This window comes from Acinonyx jubatus, chromosome C1, assembly GCF_027475565.1.
Source record: "Acinonyx jubatus isolate Ajub_Pintada_27869175 chromosome C1, VMU_Ajub_asm_v1.0, whole genome shotgun sequence".
NCBI lineage: Eukaryota > Metazoa > Chordata > Mammalia > Carnivora > Felidae > Acinonyx > Acinonyx jubatus.
In genome coordinates this window covers 105,372,467-105,385,411 of record NC_069381.1, presented here as the reverse complement: position 1 = coordinate 105,385,411, position 12,945 = coordinate 105,372,467, and the positions used below count along the sequence as shown (strand labels likewise).

The following is a 12,945-nucleotide window of genomic DNA, read 5'->3' as shown; positions in this document are numbered from 1 at the left end:
GAATATTTCTGTTCTACCCCACCTTATGCGTCCAAACTTAATCCCCTGCTCCACGGGGATCAAGAACTTTGATTTATTTGCTTTCAACATGATGTTAACTTTCTGGGGTCTAGGTGGTAGTTACATAGATGTGTTCATTAAGTGATGAACTTAAAATTTGTGTACTTTTCTGTGTGTTATATTTCAATATAAAACCTCAAAAATATTTACAAAGACCTTAGCAGCAACTCATAATAATGATAGAGACACAAACAGAGAGAGACCAAAAGTAGGAGAAGGAAATAAAAAGAGAAAGAGAATGAAAATATACAGTAAAACCTTGGCTCGCAAACATAATTCATTCCGGAAACATGCTTGTAGTCCAAAACATTGTATATCAAAGTGAATTTCCCCATAAGAAATAATGGAAGCTCAGATGATTTGTTCCACAATCCAAAAAATTCATTTAAAAGTGATTACAATATGGTAATAAAATACAAAATAATAAGGAAAAATAAACAAATTAACCTAAACTTACCTTTGAAAATCTTTGTGACTGGTGTGAGGGAGACAAGAGAGAGGAAGGTTATCATGTAGGACAACTTTCAGTATCACTAATGGATGTTGACTACAGTACGGTATTAATACACTCTTATCATATACTGTATTTAATGTAACTAGCAATAAGGCAGCAGAAGAAAGGATCTATGTCTGCAGGCAGCCTGACCTAGAATGAAGCAAAGTATTCCTAAGCTTACTCATGTATGGAAAAGCAAAGGACTATCCATAGGTGCTTTGAAGTAACAAAAAATATACTAGTGCCAGTTGTAGGCACCTTCCAATGATCTGAAAAAATCACTGATTTCTTCTAAACACCACTGCCTGAGACCAAGCATCTGAGCATGGGAGACGGCCACCCACAATCCCACAACAAAAGAGAGAGAGAGAGAGAAGAACCCTTGGCTCAGTTGTGATCATGTGATGCTCAGTGTCACTCATATTGCAAGACATCACTCGTTTATCAAGTTAAAATTTATTAGAAATGTTTGCTCGTCTTGCGGAACACTCAACAATCCAAGGCTTTGCTGTGTATCATAAAGGGCAACAAGGGGATGGTTAAATGAATCACTGACTAGCCACACATCAGAAATGTCAGAAAACAAGCCACAAGAAGTAAAAGATACAATTATATGCACTAACAAAAACTGATGATGAATATTCACTATTAAATGAAAACAGATGATCACAGAGCAATCACATACTGTGATTCTACATTACAAAAAGGGGAGATCTTCAGGATATGTATTGGGTTGAGATTTATTAATGCATGTGTTTATTTTCATCTCCATTGCTTCTACTCACTCTCCCTACCAAGAGAATTTTGTGTTTGCCTTTTACGCTTTATAGTCTCTTCCCTTTTCCCTGTATAAAAACAATAGAAAGCGCTGGGGGGCAAGGGAGAGGTTTTTGTTCCTGGGTCAGTTCCTCTGGAAAGGAGAATCCCAGGATTTGGTAAAGAATAGAGAAAAGTAACAAAGCAGCCAGAGAGACTCAGGCTGTACCACCAGGATAAAACATGATTCGGGGGTGGGGAAGGGGGTGCAAGGGAGAAAGAGACAAAAGAAACCACACTGTCTGGATGTTAGAGAGTATTTGGGGGTGTTCAGTGAGGGAATCTTGAGCATCTGTGCTCATGATATGGGATAATTCAAGAGGAGAGAAAGTAGGAGTTTTAGAAATATGAGTTATGAAATGGATTCCCTACAATAAGTGTTGGGCTAGGCTTTTAGGATGCCACCCATTGTCTGCATACATTGGACCACTGGGCGCTAGACAAAGACTTAATCCAAACTCAGTGTAGGCATCCTTAGAAAAGAGTGTGGAATTAGAAGTTAAAAAGTAACTTAATTTTTATCTATAAATGTCGTGCAGCTGAACAACATGGGTTTGAACTTCATAGGTCCCATTATATGTGGATTTTTTTCAATAAATACAATATAATAAATGTATTTTCTCTATCTTATGATGTTCTTAATAACACTTTCTTTTCTCTAGCTGACTTTATTATGAGAATACAAGATAGAATACACATAATATACAAAATATGTGTTAATTGACTGTTTATGTTATCGGTAAGGCTTCTGGTCAACAGAAGGCTACTAGTAGTTACCTTTCTGGGGAGTCAAAAGTGTGGAATTTTGATGGTGTGGGGGATCAAGGCCCCTAACCCCTCCATGGTTCAGGCATCAAATGTACTATTCAAATGTATACATAAGCTCATTCTACTTACCTTATTGTTAATTAATAAATACAAAGCATTGCATTCCCACGTTCATTGCTGAAGGAGCAGCTCAGGGACCTCCAACACTGCAGGAGCCACTCAGTGCTGTAAGAGGAGACCACTGGGCTCAGTGACTGGGCTGCAGTGGGTTTGGCTGAGGGATGGGTTATGATTTGGGAGACCATGGGTGACTTAGATGTTCAAAGGCAGCACAGTTGTCCAGATGACTTTATGCCAGTGGTCCAGAGCAACCCAACAGAGGTTGCTTAGAAACAAACCCAAGGTCCCCAGCTCTTGTTGGAATGTTCATTTACATACTCACCAAACATGCTGCCTCTTCTGCTCATGCACCAGGACTTGTGAAGCTGCTTTGAACAGCACTAACCCCCTACCTATTTTTTAATGTGTGGGTTTACGATCTCTAGTTATAAAAGTTTACTCCAACCCCCCAGAGTCAACAAAGTAATGGAAGGGTGTCTGGACTGAGACCCAGATGCTTATGCCAAAAGGCTCTCCTTCCTCTTGACAACATCTCCCTCACTACCAGGGGTGTTTCCCAGGCCAACATGGCTTCAGGGGAGTCCTCACCCTTTCCCTCAGATCTTGACCCTGTGGCTGCAGGAGGGCAAGCACATCAGATAAGAAAATGGAATCCATAGAGCCACTCACACAGAAGCAGGGGCATCATCATGAGGCTCCTGAGCAGATCTGATTTCACAGGCTTTCAACATCCAGAAAACTGAACCCTGAGTTTACATATAGCAATCATGCTTCCATAAGGGCCTCAGCATGGCCAGATCCTCTCCTCAACAGAGGGCAGGAAAGAGGCACCCCCAACCCCCAAATCTCCAGCTAACTTGCACAGGGAAGTTTATTAGCAGAATTCTAGAATACTCAGGATCCCAGGCTGGGATTGCAGCAGCTTGGTAGGCTTGTTCATATCTGTACAGACCTTTCCCTTTGTTGAGAAGCAAGAGGAAGACTTTCTGATAGAAAAGCATAAATATGGACCAAATACACAGGATGTCACTGTGAATTGCATTCAGAGCTTTATTCTTGCCAAAGGTTGGGGGTGCGCTAACTCTGGCAGGCTGCCTTGATAGAGAAGCACAGTACACGGTGAAGCAGTGAGATTCTACATCACCAGGAATACAGGGAGGGGGCCAGAGGCTGGTGAAGGTTCCAGAAGGTAGAGCAGGGCCATTCTGTATTTAACAGCAGCAGTCATCCTCATGATCACAGCATGCAGGACCTCGGGACCTCATAGGGATAATTCCCAAACAGCAGCACCCAGAACCATAGCACCCGGAGCTACAGCACCCGGAGCCACAGCACCCGGAGCTACAGCACCCAGAATCTTCACAGCAGCCAGATGATCCTGAGTTGCAGTCCTGGGGCCGTTGGATCCAGCGTCTCAGGGGACTCACCCCGAAGGTCCGGGGAGCCAGACAGCAGTAGCTGGTGGAACTGGGAGCAGAGGATGGGTCAGGGGTGCAGCACGACATGGCCAAGCCACTTGTGGGAGCCTGAACGTAGTAGGTCTGGCCAGAAGAAGGGCCCTGTACATAGCACGTCTGGGTCTGACAGGGGGCTGGGCACTTCACATAGGTTGTCTGGCACGGAGCTGGGCACTTCACATAGGTTGTCTGACACGGAGTTGGGCACTTCACATATGTCTGGCAAGGAGCTGCATATTTCACATAAGTTTGAGTCTGGCATGGCACTTGGTATTTCACATAGGTTTGGGTTGGGCAAGGAGTTACACGTTTCACATAGGTTTGAGTCTGGCATGGAGCTGGGCATTTCATGCAGGTTTGAGTCTGGGATGGAGCTGGGCCTTTCACAGAGGTACCTTTAGTACTCTGCACAGCTCCTAATCCTGAGCCTTTCACGCAAGATGGGGGGAACTGTGGCTGCTTCTGCTGGTCACACATCTTCCTGTGGCTTTGCAAAATCTGAAAAGAAAGGTCTCATCAGAACTAGGAAGGTTCCCAGGGAAATCCACAGCATCCCCTTTGAATAGAAGCGTCTGTAAGTGGAAGCCAAAAAGGCTTCTCAAAAAGAGAAGGTCACAAGCACCCAGACCTAACACATGCTGGACTGAGAGCCAAGCATCTTGTTTAGCTTTTTGCCTGTGCCTGGCTGTGTGCCTCAGTTTCCACAGTGGAAAATGAAGAGGTGGGAGGAGTGATGTATGTTTCTACCCAATTCTCCAAGCCCCCTCTCTTACTCACTTTGGTGACTGCATTATAGATTCTCCTTGGGTAATTCTTGCCCGGGTGATTTTCCCTTACCACCAGTTCTCTCAAGACTGGCTTCCCTATTCCCTCCTGCCAGGCCAGGCAGCCCCAGGAAAGGCAAGTTCTTATCAGTGGCCCCTGAGCCAGTGTGAGTCTCAAGCTGAGCCCCCAGAGCCTGATGAGGCCGGAGTTTGAGCGAGTTTCCACCATTTGCTCTTCGAGTGAGCCGGACTACCACTTCACCCCATAAAAGGACCCAGGAGAAAAACACATGACTGCACACAGAGGGAGAGAGGACGGCATTTCTCTGGAGAATACCTTTCACGCAGGACCCACCACTCAGCTTAGCTGCCTCTCCCCATCACACTCCAGCCTCCAGCTCCCACCAGCTCTGCCCCAGCTCCTTCAGCGGCCGCCCTCATGACAAGTCCTGACCACCCTCATCCTACCCCAGAGCCATCTCTCCTTCCTGCTGTGTCCCTAATCCCAGGCACAGACTTACCCTCTTCGCTGACAGGAGCGAGACAGGAAAAAGCCAGGGATCTAAGGAGTTGGCTGTTGGAGAGGCCTTTTATAGGGTGGCAATGAGGCAATTTAATGGCATCTAAATGAAGCAGGAGAGATCACGAGGACCAGGACTGGCACGGCATTAGTGAGATTCTTCCCCAGTATGCCTGGCTCTTCACTCAGAGGCAGGGCATGTCTCTGCTTGACACTGAATTTTCCAGAACATGAGATAAATGATTCCTGTGGCCTTCTTCATGAAACAAGTCAGTCTTCTTTTCCTAGAAGTTATGAGAGATGAGATACCTGTGAGATCTGTACCTACGAAGCCATTTCTAGGTCATTTGAGTCTTTAAGGACTCGTCCAAGATGCTGTCAGCTTCTCAGTGTTTCATACACTGTGCCCAAAGCTACACTGCTTCTTCCCAGCCAAAACTGTGTTCTTTCCAAGGGCCTCCATGGTGAATCCTGCTGGTTTGGGTTGCTGAGCCTGGTGGTCTTTGCCTCCATATGGCAGCAGCCCCCTCCCCCCCCCCCCACCTCCCCGCCCAAGAACTCCAGGTTAATTCCATGGACTGGCAGGTTATTCTAAGTTTATTTGGGAAGCTGGGTAGGAACTTAATGATCTCAGACCTCAGGTTCTATATCTGGGATGTCTCTCCTCAGCTTCTCATGCCCTTATGACCTCCAATCCTCAACTTGTGCCTCACAGCCTCCCCATCCTCACCTTCCTGGACCTCACTACCAAGCCTAGATCCCTAAGAACCCAGTACAGTGGGAATTCTAGCCAAATGAACACTGTGTGATAACAATAATAGAGGAATCTAACATTTAACTGAATGTTCCTTATGTGCCAAACAGTTCCTGAAAGATTAAGGAAGTTATCCATTGTCACAAAGCAATTAGGTAAGAAGCTCAAATTCACACGCAGGCAGTTTGCTTTCATAGGCCATGGTCTTTATCACTATAACATGTTGCTTTTTATTTCTGGATGTAGCACTGTCCCTGAATATCTGCCTCCTTCCCTTTCTTCAATGTAGTAAATACAGCAAGAGACATGGGAATAATATGCATTAAGCGCATCCTGTGAGGTAGGCTATGTTAGCCATATTTTGACAATGAAACTGAGACCCAGAGGCCTATTTCACCAAGGTTGTCCCATTGATAGGCAATGGAGTATCATTTAAACCCAAGTCTGTCTAGTTTCAGAGCCCATGCTCTTCCCACTGAACCATGTCAGGTTGCCCAATGCAGAAATGTATCTTGATCCTGAGCCAAGTCCTGGTTGCAAACTGCCACTCCCTCATATCAGCCAATGTAGGCCCCACCATGGTCCCACTGCCTCTAAGGGAACAGCTGCCTCTGCATTTTTCCATAATGGATCTCAATTTACCCAGGACCCATAAGCCTTAAGGCTCCCCAGTTTCCTAAACAAAGAAAACAAATCCCCATTAGTCCACAGACACTTCCTTGATGCAAGCCAAATCTTGCAGGGTCTGCCCCTGAACAATTTGGAGGAAGCAAGGGGGAGATTCAGCCCCAGGCTTGGAAAGTTTCCTGCTTCCCCACATTGGGTGGGCCTGTAGCACTCCATAGATTTGTGTGTGAAGCCCACCAGTCCCTGTCCTGAAGGGGATCAGGGAAGAGGGGAGGGAAGTGGTTTAAGGCTGCTCCATTGCCTGTCCTCCTCTGTCCCACCTCAGCTGACACCCAGGCCTGATGTTTTATGATGGAAATGGGACAAGGATTATCTTTTATTGAAGCTGTACATGTCACAGAGGGTAGCTCATCACATTTAGTCTCCATAAGACTGTGTTAAATAAATAAAGAGCCAAACTTGCCCAAGCTCACATAGCAATAAGTGGTAGACCCATAATTTTGAACCCAGGTTTATTCCACTTTTTTTTCTGCCACATGTTGTTTTTAGCATTGAAATACATGAAGTTTTAGGAACCATACCTTTTAGCCAACAGACATGGTTATTAAGAAGCCCTCTATATCAGATGTAGGATGGGACAGCCCCTCTCTACAGGGAAGAAAATGCCCTAGAAGGCCAACCACTTTAGGGCATGTCAACAAAACAGAAACTGTTCAAGGCACAAATAACTCAGCCCTAGTTCTGATTCTGCCATTGACACACAGTGTGGCTCCACTGTGCCTTGCTATCTCTAGGCAGTTAATGTTAATGAAGTTATAGTTAATAAAGCCCCTCTTAGCTATGATATTCTATGATTATAGGAGCTTGTTCTACAAAGGAAATGTGTTCATATCCTAACTGCCTCTGCAGTTATTCCCACTAGACTATAATTTCTGTGCATTGGTAACTGTGGATGCACTCATTGTATATCACCTGGCTCTAGCACAGTACCTGGGAACACTAACTGGACCAATGGATGAATGACTGAGTGAATGAGGATGCTTTACAGTACAGCCTAAACCAACCTCCTTCCTCCATGCAGCGAATGCCCATCCTGCTATTAGTTACTCTGTGCACATCATGATATCTCTCAGCTCTGATTGGCTCACTTCCTCTCCATGGGGTCAGGCTGTCAGTAATGGGTTTGACATCTTCAGTCAGCACGAACATCTCTGATGAGGATACTGTTTCCATGTGCCACCAAAACAGTTGTGTGGGTTGTGCCCCACGCATTTTATAGGCTGGAAAGTCAAGGTGTGGAGAAGTCAGATGACAGGTATAAGTGCCAGGATGAGTCACAGGGTTATCCTTAGAAGGCAACACTTATCTCTTTGGACATAAGCCCATAGAAGCAGAGACCTGTGGATTCATGCAATAATAGTCTGGTAGACTCACAGGGTAATAGGTAGAGAGAATCATGAATTCACAGAATAACAGGATCACAAATTCAGAATCATGGCATCTCTGAGGTGGAGGGGACTAAAACATGTCATGGAGTCTGGCTCCTGCCATAACACAAGGCAATATCTGAGTCTTAATATCTGAGGCTTAATGGGCTGCTCTCCTTAAGAAAACCTTCGGTCTTTAAAAGCTCTCTGCAGTCCACTGGTTAGTTCATTTCCAGACTTACTATCTGGATAGTCAGAAACTGTATACTAGATGATCTTAAGGTCCTTTATAGCACCAGCATCAAGGAATCCTGACATAAATTACATGTTTGAAGTTGTACCCATAAGTGCATGAACCAAATCAAGATTTCAACTCAGTGGTAACCCAACACTGACCAGTAAATTGGAGGGGCAAGTACCCAATTTGACACGTTGCTCCTTGAAGACAGGCCATGGGCCTCCTCACATCCTGGGTGTTTTCCTTGATCAGGGACTGCAGGAACTCAAGGGCAAAATCTGGGCCCCTCTTTTTTTGTGTGGAAGAGAAGTAAGAGGAAGTGAGAAGCCACAGAAATAGGAGATGGAGGGCACAAGAATTGTGCAAGAGAAATCTCACTTCTGTGTCTGAGAAGACAATACAGAGGTCCCCTCCCTTAGATCCCATGTCCCTGTACCTCTCTGCTCCAGGCTCAACTCTGAGACTTTTGCCAGAGATCCCCTGAACCATTATTCCAGTGACAATATGAGATTCCTCCTATATTATCAGGAGATTGTATCATAGAACCACAGAATGGAGGACTGGCAAGGGTAGGGCCATTACAGGCATAGAAACTGGCCCCTATATTGGGACTGAAGCCCACAGAGAAGGGAAGAAATTTGATCAAGGCTACACATCCAAGTAGGAGCAGACTTTAGACAGCAATTTCTGAATTCCATCCAGGATACATTCCCTTACAACACATGGCCACTGAGTAGGCTTTTTAGGGAATACCCTCACCTGACCTCATCCTTGCCTCCTTCCCTATCCCCCAACCCCACCAAAACTACCACAAGAGGATCCAGTGAAAGTCCTCAAAGGAACATCCTTTATGGAGCAGAGACTGTTTTCATGTATGTAGAGGAGGGTCACACAGGATTCCCACTGTGTGCACATGTGGGTCATTGAAATTTGAGAACCGAACCCCACCTGGATCAAAGCCTGGGTTATGTCTGGGTCAGAAACACAGGGTAAGACAGCACCAGAACCCTCTTGATTACAGAGGCCAGGGAACACTGGTGCCCGTATATCCCTCTTTCTCCTAGAATGACCCACTGGGGTTGGTTTCCTTGAACTTCTGTCAGCCTTTCCCTTATTTTATTCTCTTATAACACACAAAAGGTAACCAGTCTCTTGGGTTTATCTACCACTTTGTAGAGCTGTTTAAGTTCAGAGTTTAAGGACCATCCCTTGAAATTTTTAGTAGAAATGGCCTCATCTTTGCATTTTAGGATACAAGGAAGTTCTCTGATTCCTTAATACATTACTGCAAATATAATCCACTGAATCATATTCCCTATTGGAGCCCCCCCTACCTCAACCACTCCATCCATCCTTCCAGTGAAAATAGCATGTTTTGTCCTTTATCCCAATCCCCCACCCCCACCCCAAGACCAACACACAAAGGACCAACTTCATTCCTACAAACTTATGCCAGAGAGTACATTGTTCTCCTCACAGCCTGGTTACATAATCTTAGGCAATCTACTGAACTTTTCTGGCTCTCAGCTTCTTCATCTGTAAAACAGAGATACTAATAGTCAGATCATGCAACTCTTCTGCTAAATGCATTCTAATGACTTCTCACTCTGTTCAAGGTCAAAGCCTAAGTCTTTACAATCACTGTCAAAGGGATACACAGACTGGACCCATGACCCCCCACCCTTACTTTCTAACTTCATGTCCCACACTGTCCCCTACTCAATCCCTTGATACAATGGTCTCCTTGCAGTTCATCTGATGTTACAGGCACCTCCTGCTTCAGGGAACTTTGTTCTTTTTTTTTCTTTCCCCAAAATGTTCTCCCAGACACCCATGTGGCTAACTTGCTCACTTCCTTCAGTCTTTGTCCAGTTATGACCTTGGGAAGGCCGTTACTAGTGACCCTGTTTAAAAGCATAACCATCACCTACCTGGCGGACCCTATCCCTCTTCCAAGCTTTGTTTTTCCCCATAGAGTTTGCAACCATTTAACACATGACATATTTTAAGTATGTACATGTTTTCCATTTTCTCACATTAGATTGTAAACTCTATCAGGTATCTTCACCCCTTTGGTTCACTGCTCTATCCACAGTGCTTTTCTCAAGCACTTGGTGCCCTCAAAATATACCTGTTGGATGAGCAAATAACATATTTTTCCTTATTCATTTTGTTTGTCATCTGTTTCTTTATTAGAATAAATTAAGTGAGGGAGAAAATTTTATGTTTTGTTCACATCTATATTCTTAGATCTTAAAACTGTTCTTGGAACATAGTAAGCACCTTATATATATTTTTTGAATAAATACTCCAGACAAATATTAACATGAAATAAATCATGTGTCTAACATATGAGCAAGTATTAATTGAATGTGGGTTAGTTTTGCTAGGATTGATGTCCATTATCCCACATCAACTATATGGAATACTCACAATTGCATTCAATCCTGGGCAAAAAAAGCCTGAAAGCAGATAGGCAGGGTAAGAAATAGGAGCTTTCTTCTAATTCAGATGAATTGCATTCCAAAAAGTCTGAGATCTCATCACCGCAGTCCCTGGTCATTTCTACCACTGTCTTCTACCCTTTTCTCAGACCAGGATTAGAATGAAGTTCTACCCTTCTCCTCCTCACACTCCATTCTAGAGACATGAAGCTCCTTGTTACATAGCCCTGCTGATTTGAGGCTCCCTGAAAACAAAATACTTTTGTTTCCAGGGCCCTCCTGAGCAAACACAGCTATTTGGCAAGTCACAGGATGACAGGTAGGAGTCTGGCACTGCTGCCATGGCTTTGATGCTTCCATATCTCTGGGTAACCCCAGGTGCCCTTCTTACTTCTTTAGCCCCTCCAATACTCTTATAACAAGCTCTCTGCATTAAACTCCTCTTTATTTCAAATAGCCGTAGTAGTCTCTGTTCTCATGACTGGACACTGACATCCTGAAACTTTTATAATATAAATTACACAGTGCAATCTTCTCCAGGGAGAAGGGAAGAGGCATTTAAAAAATGAGGGAAATAGATATGCAATCTCAAATGGTGGTGAATACAAAAACAATAACAAATCAGGCTTATTTCAAAAAGCGTTTCTCAAAAAGCTTAAGGGAGCCATATTGATGCCCACCTCAGCTCTTCATTGTTTCCTCTCAGTGAATTCATCTGAGCTCTCCACATGACTACAAGGCTAGGATGGGTCTGCAATATCTAATCTATCATATACAAGGCTTCTGAGAGAGAGCCCAAATCAGCAGAGCTCAGAAACAAGGAGCTTCCTATCTCTAGGGCAACATATGGAAAAGAGAAGGAAAGAACTTCATTCCAATCCTGATGCTTGGGTCTCTATAAATAGTCTTCTAAAAACTAAAATTAAAAAAAAACTGAAAAATTAAAAAGTCTGGGTTTTAATCATACTTTATTTAACCAAACTTCTGTATGTTCACAACACAGCATAAAGAGAGCACTTTCAAAGATAATCAGCAAGCTTTCTCCATCAGTTCCCAACTGGCGCTGGGACTATTCTGTTATCTCAATTCTCTTAAAAACAGTGAGCAAGTAGGAGAGAGAGAGAGACAGAGAGAGACAGAGAGAGACGGAGAGAGGTTGTCCTTAGGAGGTATGCATGAAGCAACAATTACATTTTTTACTTAATAGGATCTTCTGTCCAAATCACTTGAGTAGCATGGCTATTTTTCATCACCAATGTTTTTCCAGCTTTATTGAGATATAATTGACATGTAACATTGTATAAATTTAACGTCCATAATTGCCATCTCTTTTTTTGTGCCAAGAACATTTAAGATCTACTCTTGTCAACTTTCAAGTGTAGAGTACAGTAAGTACTGTTATCTATAATCACTATGTGGTACATCAGATCCCCAGAATTTATCATCTTCTAACCAGAAGTTTGTACTCTTTGACCCACATCTCCTCATTTGCCCTACTCCCTCCTAATCTTTTTTTAAGTTAGATTCCTCTGGGAATTCTAGTCCATCCTAATTTACTGACTTCACATGAATACTGCAGAAGTTTAGATTTTCTTGAAGATAAACATACATTAAATATCAATTCATTAAAGTTTAATTGGTTGGTTTTTTCTAGTCTAGTAAAAGCGGTAAGTCTGTCTTTCTAGCCAGGGAGGACAAGGATTTAGGTAAGAAAAAGAAAAAAAAAATGGAATAAAAGCCACCAATAAAATTGGGATTTGAAGGTAAATTTACAGTTGCAAAGCACATGCTTTAGGATATTTTTCAACAACCTGAGTAAAATTGATATTCACATGAGGCCAAAAAGAGCGCAAACCCAAAGCATAAAGTTGATGGCTTCTGAGCAGCAAATCATCAGCAAATCCCAGGTGGGTAAGACAAGAGAGAAAAGGGGACAAAAACACCAAGCTACAGTAGGTCTTTTGTCTTTTAATGCTTGCAACGCTGTTCCTCAGTGTTCCTTTTGGTTAAGGTCAGCAGCAGCCCCCAGAGCAGCAGTCAGATCCTTCAGCCTGTTGGCTGCTGCCACTGCTACAGCATTCAGAGCTCTGGTGTCTGTGGCAGTGGGACCTGCGTTGCCTGTGGTGGCTCAGACAGCAGCCACCACCCCCAGAGCTACAGCAGCCTCCGCCCCCAGAGCTGGAGCCACAGCCGGAAGAGACTGGGGGGCACTTGGGTGGACATTTAGGGGGACATTTAGGGGTGGGACACTTTTGCAGGCATTTGGGAGGGGGTTGGCACTGCTGCTGGTTCTGCTGACAGGACATCTTGGTGGGATTTCAGCCAACCTGAATGAGAAAACAGAAACATACCCAGAATTAACCTTCAGAGCCATTAAATTTCTCCCTCTTTTGAAATCCTTCCGCAGGGTTGGGGAAGGATATCTAAAATATGTGCACATCTTCGTTATCCATT

General features: G+C 43.9%; 1 protein-coding gene across 1 annotated transcript; it reads right to left on the bottom strand.

The window, feature by feature from the left end:
- Positions 1 to 3,284: 3,284 nt before the first annotated feature.
- Positions 3,285 to 5,155, bottom strand: KPLCE (KPRP N-terminal and LCE C-terminal like protein). The gene is made up of 2 exons (XM_015067542.3): positions 5,003 to 5,155; positions 3,285 to 4,215 (listed from the first exon to the last, which is right to left on the bottom strand). The coding sequence occupies exon 2, from the start codon at positions 4,192 to 4,194 to the stop codon at positions 3,472 to 3,474; it is 723 nt and encodes a 240-aa protein (XP_014923028.1). The 5' UTR covers positions 4,195 to 4,215; positions 5,003 to 5,155; the 3' UTR covers positions 3,285 to 3,471.
- Positions 5,156 to 12,945: the final 7,790 nt, after the last annotated feature.